At 38.6% G+C, this 14,122-nt stretch overlaps 1 protein-coding gene across 1 annotated transcript; it reads right to left on the bottom strand.

The window, feature by feature from the left end:
* Positions 1-4,602: 4,602 nt before the first annotated feature.
* Positions 4,603-12,057, bottom strand: tmc8 (transmembrane channel-like 8). Its single transcript, XM_014334412.2, has 16 exons — positions 11,721-12,057; positions 10,687-10,936; positions 9,588-9,736; positions 9,373-9,504; positions 9,233-9,285; positions 9,005-9,144; positions 8,785-8,932; positions 8,053-8,217; positions 7,023-7,180; positions 6,867-6,942; positions 6,675-6,772; positions 6,354-6,540; positions 5,541-5,698; positions 5,242-5,385; positions 5,044-5,122; positions 4,603-4,739 (listed from the first exon to the last, which is right to left on the bottom strand). The coding sequence occupies exons 1-16, from the start codon at positions 11,761-11,763 to the stop codon at positions 4,668-4,670; spliced, it is 2,052 nt and encodes a 683-aa protein (XP_014189898.1). The 5' UTR covers positions 11,764-12,057; the 3' UTR covers positions 4,603-4,667.
* Between the last annotated feature and the right edge of the window lie 2,065 nt (positions 12,058-14,122).

Raw genomic sequence — 14,122 nt, 5'->3', positions numbered from 1 at the left:
ATTCGCACACGTCCATCCTTTATCAGCTCATAGATGACTGGTGGGGAGACGTTAGATGCAACACAACGGAAAACCACCCTCGGGCCACTGAAGGCCAGGTCAGGACCAGTCAGCACCGGGCGAAAAGAGCTTGATCCACCTAAAGAAGCAAATGAAACAACTGTGCATGCAAACTTGAAACTATAAAAAGATTTTAAACTATGCTCAATAACACCGGCTAAGTACCGTTCAGTCTATGTTGCTACCCTTACCTGTGACCTTAAGCTGTGTGTAGTGACTGAAGGAAGATTGTGGGTTGAATTGTAGAAATTAGGTTCTTAAAAAGGGTGACTGGGGTCGGCCTCAGAGACAAGGTGATGAACTCTATGATATGTTTGCTCAGCGTAAAGATGCTATACAGCATCAACATGCAGCGACCTAGGTAAGTGACTTTGAGCGTACAATTGTGGTCAGAAGTTTATTTACAACTTGCGTGGGCATGGATTTCATTGTAATATTGGACTTTTAATGATTTATTTGAACTGTTTTTCCCAGGCTGTAATGTTAGTACGACACTGGTACAAAATTATAGATACCTTTGATGTGTGGAATTTTTTCCCCCCTTCCTGATTTCTTAGTTTTTTTGTTTTTTTTTAAATATTCGTCACTCTTTAAAGTTTCAGATAATCAAAAACATTTTTAATGTTAAACTAAGAAGTAAATGCAAAAGCTCTCCAAACCTACCTGGACCTATCTGGAAAGGTAATTTCCCCCGCTTGTTAAATCATGAATTATTTGGGAATTTTTAAAAGCTGATTTCATTTTCACTAGCCACACCCAGGCCTGATTACTGGAAGACCTGCTGCATCAAGAAATCACGTAAATACAACCTTTGAGAGGTGATGTTAGAAGAGATTCAGATTATCTGAGGCAACTGTGTGATGATATCATGTCAAAATGGACCAAAATCTCAGAGGGATGTTTACAGCACTTTGTGGAATCACAAAAGCTTTTCAGGCCATGTTAGGCAAAATTCAATGAGTTGTGAAACAAATTACAAAAAACGTTCATTTCTTTAAAATTAAGAGTAATATGTAATCTATTACTTTTCTTTTAGTAACAACCCCAGCAATGGTGATTTGCACCTTACAGGGACCAGTCTTTAACTGCTGTTAGCAATTTTGTACATCAATAATAATAAAAAGGTCCTAAATCACATACAGGACACTCATTAAGCCATTTAGCTTTATAGAATTTGAAAAGTGGTTTTCCTGGTATTACCGACTACTGACTGATATCTGTAATTACAGCCAGCAGACACAGGGAAAACAAAGACACATTAGAAGTTTTATGCTGTGAAACAGCAGGGATAACCACAGCACCACTATGCTGACTGATACAAAATGAAACACATCAGACATTATTGAATGCTTTTCATTAAAGTGAACAATAAAACTTTAAAATCTAAAGAAAATATCAACTTTCTTGTTGTTTTTGTTCGAACACTGACTGTCCACATTACTGTAACCTTGTTTCTGAAAGTATTTTTAAGAAGCAAACATCTGAAAAGCGTGAAGATCTCTGTCATCTTAGCCACATATCTTAAGCACCCAGTTAACACACTTACTTATCTTGACGAGGAAACTTGCCACAGCTGGAAAAAACAACACACACATTAACAATATTATTCAATAATAACAATAATAAATTTTCCCAGTTTTACATCAAATTAATCAACTCACCCAAAACTGGCAAAAAATTAAGAGCCTGACGTTTCTCCATAACCCTCTCATGTACCGTTGGGCATGGTTTCTTCAGCTTGCCAAGGCTTGCAAGGGTGTTACACATGTGTTGCAAGCAGATAACATACTGGGCTGTTAACTTCATTTTAAGGATCTCTGTGATGTCAAATGCAAATATGGCTAAAATGTGCACAAAGATTTTGATCAAATTGGAGAAAAACATGCACAGTCAATATTAAAGGACACAGTGAGGCCACAGTTAAAGTCTTTGAGTGACCGTGACCGCCATACTTTCAACATATTTTGTTTACTCTACAAGTGTATGTGTATGTGCATACATTCCTTATGTACAACAAATTGTATCCGTAACCTGCATAAATCCGCACCACACCCAAGATGTTAGGAGAAATAAAAGAATGAGCCTGCTTCCTTTTGATGAATAGTTTAAATGCTTTTGATTAACATGTCAAAAACATTCAATACAGTTAAAGTGGTAAAAGCTCTGATATAAGTTTTTCATTCATCTTCCATGGGAATAAGTTTATTTATTTAGCTTTTGGTATCTTTATTTATTTGTTTATTTAAGAGGGACAGTGCACATTAAGGGACATCAGCAAAAAAGATGCAAGCAGGCCAGCTGCTCCGGACATGGGACAGTACACAGATATAGAGGTTTCTCCAGTGACATTATGCACACATTGCTCAGGTGTTTTCCACCATATTGGGTGTGATATAACCATTACTAGAGAAAAATGTGTTTTCCCCGACTGTTTGGCGGTGGTTCTGGAGGTTACAAAGAAGGTGCTGCACCAAAAACCACCTACTGATTGCGTTGATTACTACCTGGTTGCCTGTAGTTTTCCACGTTTGTCTTCAAACATCTGCTAAGTATTAGGGGTAGTAAAACCTAAAAAAAAAAAAAAAAGTGTGACGCAACTGGAAATGGTGAAAGTTTGCCTTCAAGGTATAAATTGTGCCTTAGAGCTCCAACATGTTTCAAAAGAAAGCTTTTACTGTGAAGGCAAATGGTCTCCAGATTATTATCCCACTTTTCACTACAGCTCTGAGTAGCTGGACAGTGTTTATAGACAAGTCTATCACTTCCATTCAAACTACCACCTCAGCAATATTCTACCAAAGGGCACGGGCTTTTGCCAACCAGTCTGGGATACTTTTTTTCCCCTCACGACTGGTGATTGGCAGCTGATCAACCACCAGTATGACTAAGGTTTTATTCACTTGGCTCTAGAATGGCTGACAAGTTAAGCTCATGTGGTTAGTGGTCACGTCTGCAAAACATAAATATAACAAAACATGCATAAAAACAACAATGCAAAGACGTTACACAAAGTTAAAAAAATCGTCACGGATCTAGTTAGCCTTCACACAGCTCGAATATACCGATTTAACGAAGACATTTTTTTTTTACCTACATTGAAAAAAAAAGCCTTATAATTTAGCAACTATAATTCTTGTGAGTGTGGTGTGTATTGTCAGCATATAGCAAGTACCATATAATGGTTTAAAACACCATGTTACATTTGACCTCTGACCTCTCCTTCAGTAGATTGATCTGAAGGTCAAAGTGATGATAATCCTATATAGAATTATTTAAAATGACATCAAGTGTTCAAACTGATAAGAACATGTTCATATGTGATGCTCTGTGAATATAGTTTATTTATTTTATTATGATGTTATTGTGTACAGTAACAGGTTTTAACCGTTTAAATACATAACACTTTGATGTGTACAGGGTTCCCCAATAAGAATTTTTTGGGGGAAAACAAACTTGTCCTCAAAAACTTTTTTCACTTGATATTTCTGCCAAAAATGTAATTAAATTTTAATAACTGCAAAATGAGCATGACACATGTAACATATACATAAATAAAAAAATAAGTACACACAAAATTATGGAAAGTAGACTAATGGGGAAATAACAAAAGTCCACACTTTGTACTTGTTTTTACTGCACTGCAAACCTCTTGAAGTATGTTTAAAAAGAACAGAAAACAGGATGGACAATGTACAAAATACAATACTGTTCCTGTAAAAGTAAATACTGCCCAGAGAGTGAGACACCTTGGTGGACGTTTGTGCTCTGAGAGTGCTTCTTGTTTTAAACGGCTTTACTCCCATCTGTACTAACACAGTGATACTCATTAAACCAAGTTGTGTCACTCAGGGTGTTAGGTACTTTCAGCTGCTCCCTTTATTTACCCAAGGAAATAATTTGGCAACCCTCCCACTGATCCAGACTTGGGACCGGCACTACCTCGTGACCACCTGAGGCTGGATTTGTCTCCTCCTGGAATTAAACTTGAGATCCTTAACAGATTAACAGATAAAACAGCAACAAGTTAGTAACATAACATGCCTAGTATTGTCCGTGCACGCTACCACTGTAATCTGGACTCAGGAAACATCTGTATTCATGGACAAGTGCTGTTGTTTTGTTTGGCTGTCTTCCCTGCCTCGAGGCAGCAAACCCACACACATCTTTGTGTTTTTATGTGTTAAGCCCACTGAGTTTATATGTAATGAAATGTGCTATAGAAATAAAGTTGTTGCCATTAAAAGGAGGAAGGTTTTTATAGTTAACCCCTTAGCAGTCCTACAAATTTACAATTAGTCCCCTAAACCATCCAATGTACCGTGGGCGGTACGTCCGACTGCTAACAGGTTAAAGTATTTACAATATAAAAAGGGAAAAGGGGGAAAAGATTAAATTTGTGGCTCTTATCTTTTATAAAGCAAGAGTTAGCCTGCACTTTCTTTTTCTTTTTTTCTGCCACCTGACACCTCGGCCTGGCTGTCAGCAGCCAGAACCGTATTTTAGTTTTAAGAGGAAGTCTGTGGAGACCAAAGCCACTTTTTAAAAGCATAGATGGGATGTTTTTAGTGACTGAGCGTGACGTCCTCTTCAATGACCGCAGAAAGAGCTCAGTGGTGCTTATTTCGCTGTCTCAGCATCGTGGCGTGCTGCTTCACCAGGAAACGCTTATCAGAGCTGCTCTGTGGGGGAAACACATACATGCAAATTTTTAAACAGATTTAAAGAAATGCTTGAATGGCAGTCGTTCAGGAGCCTTTGATGCTCTCGACCTAGCTAGTAATGAGCCATATTGTCATGTAACTTTGCACATGTGCAGTAGAAAAGATTTTATGTAGTTGTAGGTATATGTAGATACCTAAAAGTTATGGCTCTTAACCCATTCACTTATTTAGGAGCTTTAAAGTAACTAGCCTGAAGCATACCAGCTTCCACTTACCAGCCAATATGGTGGAGGGACTGGAAGGATTTTGGACATGTGCTTACCATAACTAGCATGTCTTTCAGTCTCTCAATGGCCCTCTGATTGGCTCGTCTCCGAGACACATACGAGGTTAAGAATATGCTGAGGAGACAAAACGAAAAGTGTTTAAACAATCTTAAAGGAGGGTGAGCTGGTAAAGGTGAACACTACAAATACAGGTTTGATATTTGTATTGGATGCGGAGTTATTTGCATACTTACATCTCTGCTAGTATTAGTGGTAGGGCGAAGGCCTCAGAAGTCAGGTAGCGGATAGCGGTCTGGGCTGGGCTGGGGAGACTTTTCACACAGCCTCCAGTCACAGTGAACATTGTTTGTTCATTTCTAAATGGACCACAGGAGGACCTTGGGATGGCAGAGGTAATACAAATGAGAGAAATGAGCAGTAAATAAAGATAAAATATAAATATGGGTTTAATTCTGATCCTAAAAGGTTTCAAATTAAAAATAAAAGAAAGAAGGACAGGCGGTGTTAGATGCAACTGCAGTGAAAACCTTACGCATTTCTGCCCTCAGTGCTTTGTAGCGGATAGTGGTTGAAGCCCAGTGTCGCTGCACACATGAAGAGACCAAGCAGCAACATGAAATGGAACAAAACTGAAGAGCTGGACCCTCGAAACATCCGCTGCTCTGGCACACAACACCGCATGACATTGAACTGAAGACACAGAGGCAGAGCAAAAAGGTTTGAACACATTTTATACTAAAACCAGACTTCTATATAGCCATTACTTAATGTACTCCACTTATTTTTATCCCCAAATCAGTCAGTTTTTCCTTCAGATTTTATTTGCCAGACGGTTTTGTTTATTTCAGCTCACCTGAGTACATCTTACCTATCTCCTTCAAGCTTTTTCCCCCCTGCTGACCTGTTTGATGCTTCTTGTTTGCTTAAAGATCATCTTGATTTGTGCCTATCCTTTAACAATATTTTTTTAAAATCTGATTTAGGATGCTATTTTAGTAGGGTTACTCAAAACACTGGCTGGAATTGCATAAAAACTTTACCAGATGTGGGGCTTGGACCGGAAAGCGATTAACCTTTGGATCTGATGTGGAAAGGATTTATTTTAAAGATCTTTACTATTGTAAGAAAGGGCAACATTTTGTGTTACAGCTTCCCAAATGTGTGTTAAATTGTATCAATTGCCTGTGTCTATGTGTTAACCCTGCAACAGACTGGCGACCCGTCCAGGGCGTACCCTGCTTCTCTCCCCAAGACAGCTGGGATTTTTCTTTTACAGATTTATTTAACCAATTTACAGATAGAAAATAATAAAGTGAGGAATATAAAGAGTTTATAATAATCTAACCTTTTTAACGTAGAACGTGACAACCAATGAAACGATTCCTATGACAGGCAGCAGAGGGCAGTAATAGACTCCCACCCAGGATACAGTCTGACTGTAAACAAGGTCCAGCACATTGAATGGTATCAGGAAGCGCTGTTTCCCTGATATTCGGGCCAGCGAGGATCTTGGATACGTCTCTTGTACCAACCTGTTAAAGATAAGGGAGATGGCTTAGATCGAATCTGTCCTGTCATCTACTAAGAAGAGACATTGCTGATCTTTCCATTCAAACCACAAAGATGACTGAGAAAGAAACAGACTGTTAATGTCAATCAAACCCACTTCCTGGGGTAGTTAAAGAAAAAGACACTGAAGAAAGTTGCGAGGAAGTTGAAGATGGACAGCTTGTACATCTCTCTACCAAACTGGTTCTCCTTGCACTGAAACAGTGAAGAGACACAAAGATTCTGTTTAAAATGGATTCAAAAAAATAATTTAAACCCTTGATGATGTGTCATTAAAGCTCTGTATCACCTTGGCATCTTGCTCAGTTGTTGTGAAGACAAAAAATAAATAGATCCCCAAGGAGGCCAGCTTTAAGAAGATGCTCCTGAAGAAAAGAAACAATAAATATGCAAATACATGTGTGCCTGCATGTAGAGTAAAAGTTGATGTCTCTTTTCAGCTTACCTCAAAAGCGTGGCATTCACCTGCATGGTGAAGGAGTAATCTTCAAAAGATGAGATCTTACGGAAGATGTGGGGCAGGACTAGATTGACAAAGGTGATGGTGATGGGAGGAAAATACTGGAGGAGAAGACTGACCAACCAGTGGTGTCCAGAGTTCTCCTAAGACACACATACATTATCAGCTATTAAGGAAATTCAACAAATACATACTTGAACAAAGCAAGAATATTTATTTACTTTAGGAATGAGAAAACCAAGAAAGACAAAAGTATTGTTTTAAAAAAGCATATTTGTTAGGTGTTAAAGGACAGAGGGCCCAAATTCAAGACACGGAAGCACATTAAACAACAAAAAGGTAAAACTTTTATGGTTGTTATTTAAAAAAGAAAAGAAAACGGAGACACAGAAAGTCAGCTTGCCTTAAAAAAAGAGCTGACATTTAACAAGGGACTGCACAGAGGGCTGATTAGGCAAAGGTGGAAACAATGAACACATGTGGAAATTAATATGGGGCAAACAAGCTCTAAGAAGGGAAAATAGGAGCTAGAGACACAGAGAGTATGTGTGAATAGAAAGTATCAATTAGGAAGGTTAGAGAAATGACTCAGAATGAACTGCATGGCAGTCACAATAAGAGCTGTTTGAATTCCCCAAATACCAAGGATACTGATTCCTTTATTAACTGCTGCAGCATAGGAAACACCAGGCCACCCTTTATGAAAGGAGATCATCCCACATGCCATCCCACAATAATAGTGATGTGCTATCCAACTATTTATGAAAACAGTTAACATAATTGACCAAGTAGCACAGGTCATGTAAATGTTTAAAAAAGCAGATAGAGGTAATCTTTTTGGACTATTTGAATGTACCTGGAGAGAGTCCTCAACAAGATAAAACAGGAGACAAAACAGAAGGAGACAAAGACAAGTGCGGATAGAAATACTAAAGTGGGGAGCAAAATCAAATAACATAATACATGCTAAAGAGGAAACCACATTATTTAGCAATACTTGGCATCAAACCATTACCTTTTTCAGAGATGTTTGTGTGGCGAAGTAGATGAGGTAAAAGGCTCCACCAAGCAGAGATAAAGTAATCAGGTTCAGGACGATTCTGAGCAGGTAGAGACGGACCTTCTCTCCAAGTGTCCTTTGAGCCGCCCTTAAAGAGAAACTCTGCTCCTCCAGGAAAAGCTGTAGAGGAGCAGAAACTATTGTGATGACCATATCTGATCCACACCGCTACCCAAAGACTCCAGAAAAACATCAGAAGTACAGTAAACACATACAGAGCCCCTAAACTGTCCGCAGCTTTCCTTTAAAGAGTGCTGACCACTGCGCCACCATGCTGCACATGATTTTACCCCACGGGTGTTAAAGGATGTTTGTGAATGTGATAACTTGAGAACAAGGAGCTGTGTTTTGAAATTCATACCATAAGTGCATCCACTAACGAGTTCAGATCTCAGTGATCTCAACCTCAGGGTCAAGGTCAGAGGTCAAGTTTTGTGAAAATCTTGTGAATGTGGTAAGTCGAGAAAGAAGTCACGTAGGATTTTCAAATTGATACAATACGTGCATCCAGTAGGAGGCTGAGGGGGCGGTCACTGGTGGTCTTACTATTATATTTATTTCGTTTTATTCTTCTCTGAGGCGTATGTTTGAAAACATAGTTAGACTTAAAGCCTTCACAAACTTTTCAGAAACTTCACCACCAGTTTGGCTAATTTACTATGAGGGTGTCAGTGCCTCGCCACTCACCTTGAGGTCATTTCTGATGAAGCCGTGTTTGAGAGCGGCAGCAGTGGGATCCTGGATGGTGAAGTCCCAGCCACAGAAGATCTTATAGCTCACGTTCATGCTGTAACGCTTCCCGAGCATCCAGGTGTGCTTGTAGCCGACTGTTGTTCTATCACAGGTGAATGTACGTAAATAAAACATCATTTTGACCTCTTATGTTGCATTGTTGTGGATCACTTACCTGCGGACCACCAGAATGAGACTTAAAAATATGACTGAGAAGATTCCAGCGAGGTACAGCAACGGTGTGTTCAAGCACTTTAGATCCAGGGATCCTCGTGTATAAAAGCCATAGAAGACAAGGGAACGATTCACGTAGCCCTGCAGAAAAGACAAGGAAAAGATTATGGGAAACATGTGGGGCTATTGCTAATAAATACTACACGTAGATTAGAACACAAAAGCTTACTGTTCCCAAGAAGAAATCTAAAGCAGAGTCACTTTCATTAAACATTAACGGTTCTGTAAAATCAGAGAGAATAATTATTTTTAGATGTCAGCTCCTAGTTGTGGTTAATTTGCTGCCATCTGTTGTCACGGCTGACTTACCATACTTGTCAGTGCGATAAAATATTGATGGACCCACAATGAAACCCCCGATAAGAACGCAGTGTAGCAGGTTCAAGTAAATCAGATATCTGAGGAAAACAAAATAGGACTTCACCCCAACTCCAAACTTGCCTGCAACAAATAATTAGGTGAGTTATAGTTGAGTGGTTCAGTCACAGCACATACTAAGTTAATTCACCACAAATCTATCTCACCTTCGATGGTCCGGAGGGTCTGCCGCCATGGCACCAGGCCAGACAGAGCTTCTTTTATCTGTTCCCTCACCCTCTTCCTGTTGGTGCTCTGGGTTTTCCTCCAGGACTCCCAAAAATTAATATCATTGATTTCCAGCTTCCTCCTTTCCCTAGAAAATAGCATAAATTTAACGAACTCCTGTTTAATTTAACATGGTAGCTTTAGAGGTTAATCCTGATACATTTAATCAGAAATTTAACATGTATATAAGCTATCAGACATTTTATGTTTTAAAGAAATCCAACATTCGTTAATGCATAGCCTCTGACCAAGTACCAGTTAAGTGTGTCAGCAAATGATTGAGGTCTGTACAAAAAAAAGTGCTCACTTCAAACACTTTTTTGTTGTCTTAATACTTCTGTTAACACTTGTAACTGTCGTTTGGTTCAAACTTGTTTAACAATAGCATTTCTCGACCACAGCTGTAATGTGTTAAGAAGTTTTAGTCAGCTAAGATGGCTGAAACAGAAATTAAAGAGGAGGGTTTGCTGGACTGCTACTGTAGATCAAGCACCAGCATATGATAATTATGATTCAGTAATGTGCTTTTACTTTAAGCTATTCCTTGGTGCTAATACTTAATTGAGTGATTACTTGGGTAAAAGTTCTAAGAACTTGTTTTGCTTATTTGCTAAACAGCTATTCAGTGCTAATGAGTTTTCTGGGCCATGTGTAATACCCTGAAGACTGAGCATGAGCACAGTCGGGCTGAGCATAAGCCTGAAAATCAAGCCGACGGTTAGGATATCACATCCCTGTTTTTTCCAAGATCACCTCTGTGCTTTGAAAAAAATCTGGAAACAATCCTGGTAGGTGCCAATGAAATATTCCCTACAGGTGTGCGGGATCATAAGCATCATTCTACTGGGTCTTAAGTAAAAAAATGTGGAAACAACTGCTCAAAGATATACAGACGCAACTGTAATATGTTTCTTTAAGTAAATCAGTAGTATTCTATTTAAGTAATAAGTAATAACTGCGTGTTTATGCATGTATGTCAAAGTAAGACGTAGATCAAAAAGAAGCAGATTTGGGAAGTCTGTCAAAAGATTTACTCACTTGGCACCCCTCTTTCCCTGAATACACATGGGCAAGTTTCTGAGTGGCTGCATGGATGTTTTGTCTCTGGGTCCTCTGGACAGCTGGCCACTCTTTTCCCCGGCCTCTCGGCCACCCTGGTTGGTCTCTTCCGAAAAGCCATGTCTGTTCTGCTCAGGTCGGGAAGCTTGAATGCTGGGCAGCAGGTCAAATATCTCAGTCTGATAGTACTCACATGAGTCTGAAGACAGGGTGGACACTGTGCTTTCCTCTGGGGTGAACACAGAAAAGTAGATTACAGTACAAGTTTGTAAGCAAGCTGCTGTACTGTTGCTTGCTCTGTCTGTAAAAGGTAAGAAAGAGCTTTAAAAATGACTAAAGTAACTTGTTCAGAGTTAAGTTGCTTGCTTGGTAACCAAAGGTATATTTAGCTCACAGTAGAAGATCCTAATGCACATAATACAAACAACGCAATATAACAAAACACGATATGTGCACAAAGTTCCTGTTATCACAAAAAATCCCATAAAACAAACATAAAGAAACTAAAAGGAATCAAGAAAACATTGTTTCTGCACGATCTGTGCAACTTGGATATCTGAGGGGTTAAGTCTGTTAATGTCTTATCTTTTCAGCCAGCAGTGCAAAAAACAAATACGCTGTATTCAGTTTTCAGTGAGATGATAATAATACATCAACAACCATATTATTTATTTAGTTTGCACCTCCTATTGTTTTGCAAACTTGAAACAGTTTACTTTTTTCTCTGTCGCTTCTGTGTTTGAGGTAAGAACGCGCACATCTTAATAAGTCAAAACTTTATAATGTTTTACAAGATTTGTAGTGTTGGATGTGACCAGTGTTAGATTAAAACCATGAGGGAAACCAATCAACTGGCAGTAAACTGCAAAGGGACCGTGTACCGAGCATAGTACAAACGGTCAGTTTGCCATTAAGTCTCACACACTCGTACATACTGTGAGTACTGACACCATGTTAAACAAGCACAGCATTTTCTCACATACTCACACAGGCAGATTTGTTTTTTTCATTACCTGACATGAGCCTCTTAAAGTCGACACTTTCGTGCGCCTCCATTTTCCCCTTGAACTTCCTCTTTAATCAAAAATGAAATATAAAAGTAAAAAGTATCCAAACTTCTTACTTCATCTAGATAGCATTTCATCAAGCTTCTCCGTGCAAGATGCAACTTAAAGTTGTGTGAAGAGAGAAGTTACTTCCGCTATCTGCATTAAAAATATCACACACACCGTCACGCTGAAATGAAGACCTCTGAATGGCTGGTCAGGAGTTTGTTTGTTCCTCAAGCTCTCTGTGTATGGTTGACTGTTTTGTTGCAGGTGAAATATGTCAGATCTGTTCACAACGAGGGGGAACGTAACAGCTTCAGGAAATCACATGACAGGATGCACTCCCAGGCGTTGGACTGATGACAAGATTACAACAAATACACCCAATCTCACTGGACTGACAAACACTAAGTTGAAAATTTTTTAAGGCAGGCGTGTTAGTGGGTGACAGTGTGATAAAGGTTTTGGCCTGAGACAGGAGATGTGCTACAGAAAACTTTTTGGTGTTGTTTAATGTGTTGATATCCACAATTTCATTATTTTCTAATACATTCATACATTTTCTAATTTTAAGTACTTTCTAATGATTTCTAACACAGTTCGATCTGTTTACAGCTGATTGCGTCAGTGGAATCCACCACAGTGCAATGCGAAGCAAATATTTATTTTAGGCTAAATTTTAGACTTTGTTTACACAATATCTTTAAACTATCAGTGAAATAATTGGGTAAACAGTCATCATTTTCCTTTTTCAGTTAGTTCTTTACTGACTGATCAGCTGCACTTGGAAGTGTTGCACCATTTGCTCTAAGGCATCTGATTGCCGTAGCAAAGAGGCTCTTTACACCCACTCACCACACATCTAAGTCTTCTGAAATTTCCAGTCAAAACCATTTACAACGAAACATAAGCATGAGCGTCATTTCTTATGCACTCTTTCAACACCACTGGTTTCAGTTCAGTGGAGACTGTAACACTTAGAGTTGATTTTCATTTGTACTGACACACTTTTCAGTTTTATGTGATGTTACTGGGTTATTATATGCAATTTCAGGACTCGTACTTAACCGGATTTATAATTTATCTCCATTGCATCATAGGAGTAGTGTACACACTTTTAGGATGTAGACATTGCCAAGGACTAACACATGGCACACTAAAATGTGCCCATTGCTACTTTTTTCCATTAAATTATAGGGGAGCATCACCTTTTCAGAGGAATATCAAATGTAAAAATCATGATAGAGTTCAAATTAAACTGTCCTATGAAATTATGACAAAAACTAGTATGCAAAATACTGAGGTATGATCTAGAAACTGAACCTTTTAAATGAAGATTAACCAGTTCCCCTTAGTGTGCTTTACTTAGACATGCTTAAGCCAGCTGAGAAAACCACCAGAAAACCAAAGGAGAGTGGAGGAAATAAAAGATAAAACAACCCAATGTACACACATAAAAACCTATGAGGAAAACAGTTTATGGGTTATAGTTCTACAGCAAAATAAAAAGACAGCTGTGCAAGTGTCTCCACAGCTGGGGGGTGGTAGTTTGTTAGTAAACTGAGTCTGCAAATAAATTTATGTACTGCTTTCTATACCCAGTGGCAGCAAGTTGTCACATATGTCATCTTCTTAAAACCCAGTTATGTGTTAAGTTAAGTGACATAAAATAAAACTGTCATTCAGTAAAGAGCCTCATGCAGGTTATTTATAGTTTTTACAGATGTTTGTACAAGTGCGTAAAAGGGTAAGTATAGATCTCTAAGTCTTTGAATAGTTGTTAAGTCACAGCTAGGCTAGTAATGTTTGTATTTACACTTTGAAGGCCATGTAACAATTTGTGCATGTTCACAAGGAGGCACATGTCCGGTGTGGGGGCACCGAGCCCTCGACAAACACATGATTGACTCTCTGATGCTACATTATGAACATTATTGGGCTGGACTATTGTTAATCTGACAATTTCTGAAACCCTTGGCTGAAAGCATGGACGTTTACATTACTTAGGTACAAGTAAATTATGCTGTATTACTATAGATCAGACATCCCAGCATAATATAAATAATTAAAATCAATCAATACTTAGCTGCACCATTAGAGTGATTTACATACAATTAAACAATAATTACGATCCATTATGATACCTGTCACTCAAGACATTTTACATAATGGGCACTTTTAAGTACTTTAAGGATATTTTGATATAACTATTTGTATAAATTTTGTATTATTTAGTAGGAATATGACTTTTAAGTAGAGTCTGAATAAATATTACTTGAAAAAACTTATTTAGTGACACATTTTAGTGCCACATTCAATGCTCGTGTATTTGGGCGTTTGTGCGCCAGTTTTCTTCACTGTCTTTA

The sequence above is a fragment of the Haplochromis burtoni genome, unplaced genomic scaffold, assembly GCF_018398535.1.
Source record: "Haplochromis burtoni strain Fernald_Lab_line unplaced genomic scaffold, NCSU_Asbu1 Contig_70, whole genome shotgun sequence".
Classification (NCBI taxonomy): Eukaryota; Metazoa; Chordata; class Actinopteri; order Cichliformes; family Cichlidae; genus Haplochromis; species Haplochromis burtoni.
The sequence above is the reverse complement of the archived record's forward strand: the minus strand, read 5'-3'. Positions and strand labels throughout refer to the sequence as shown.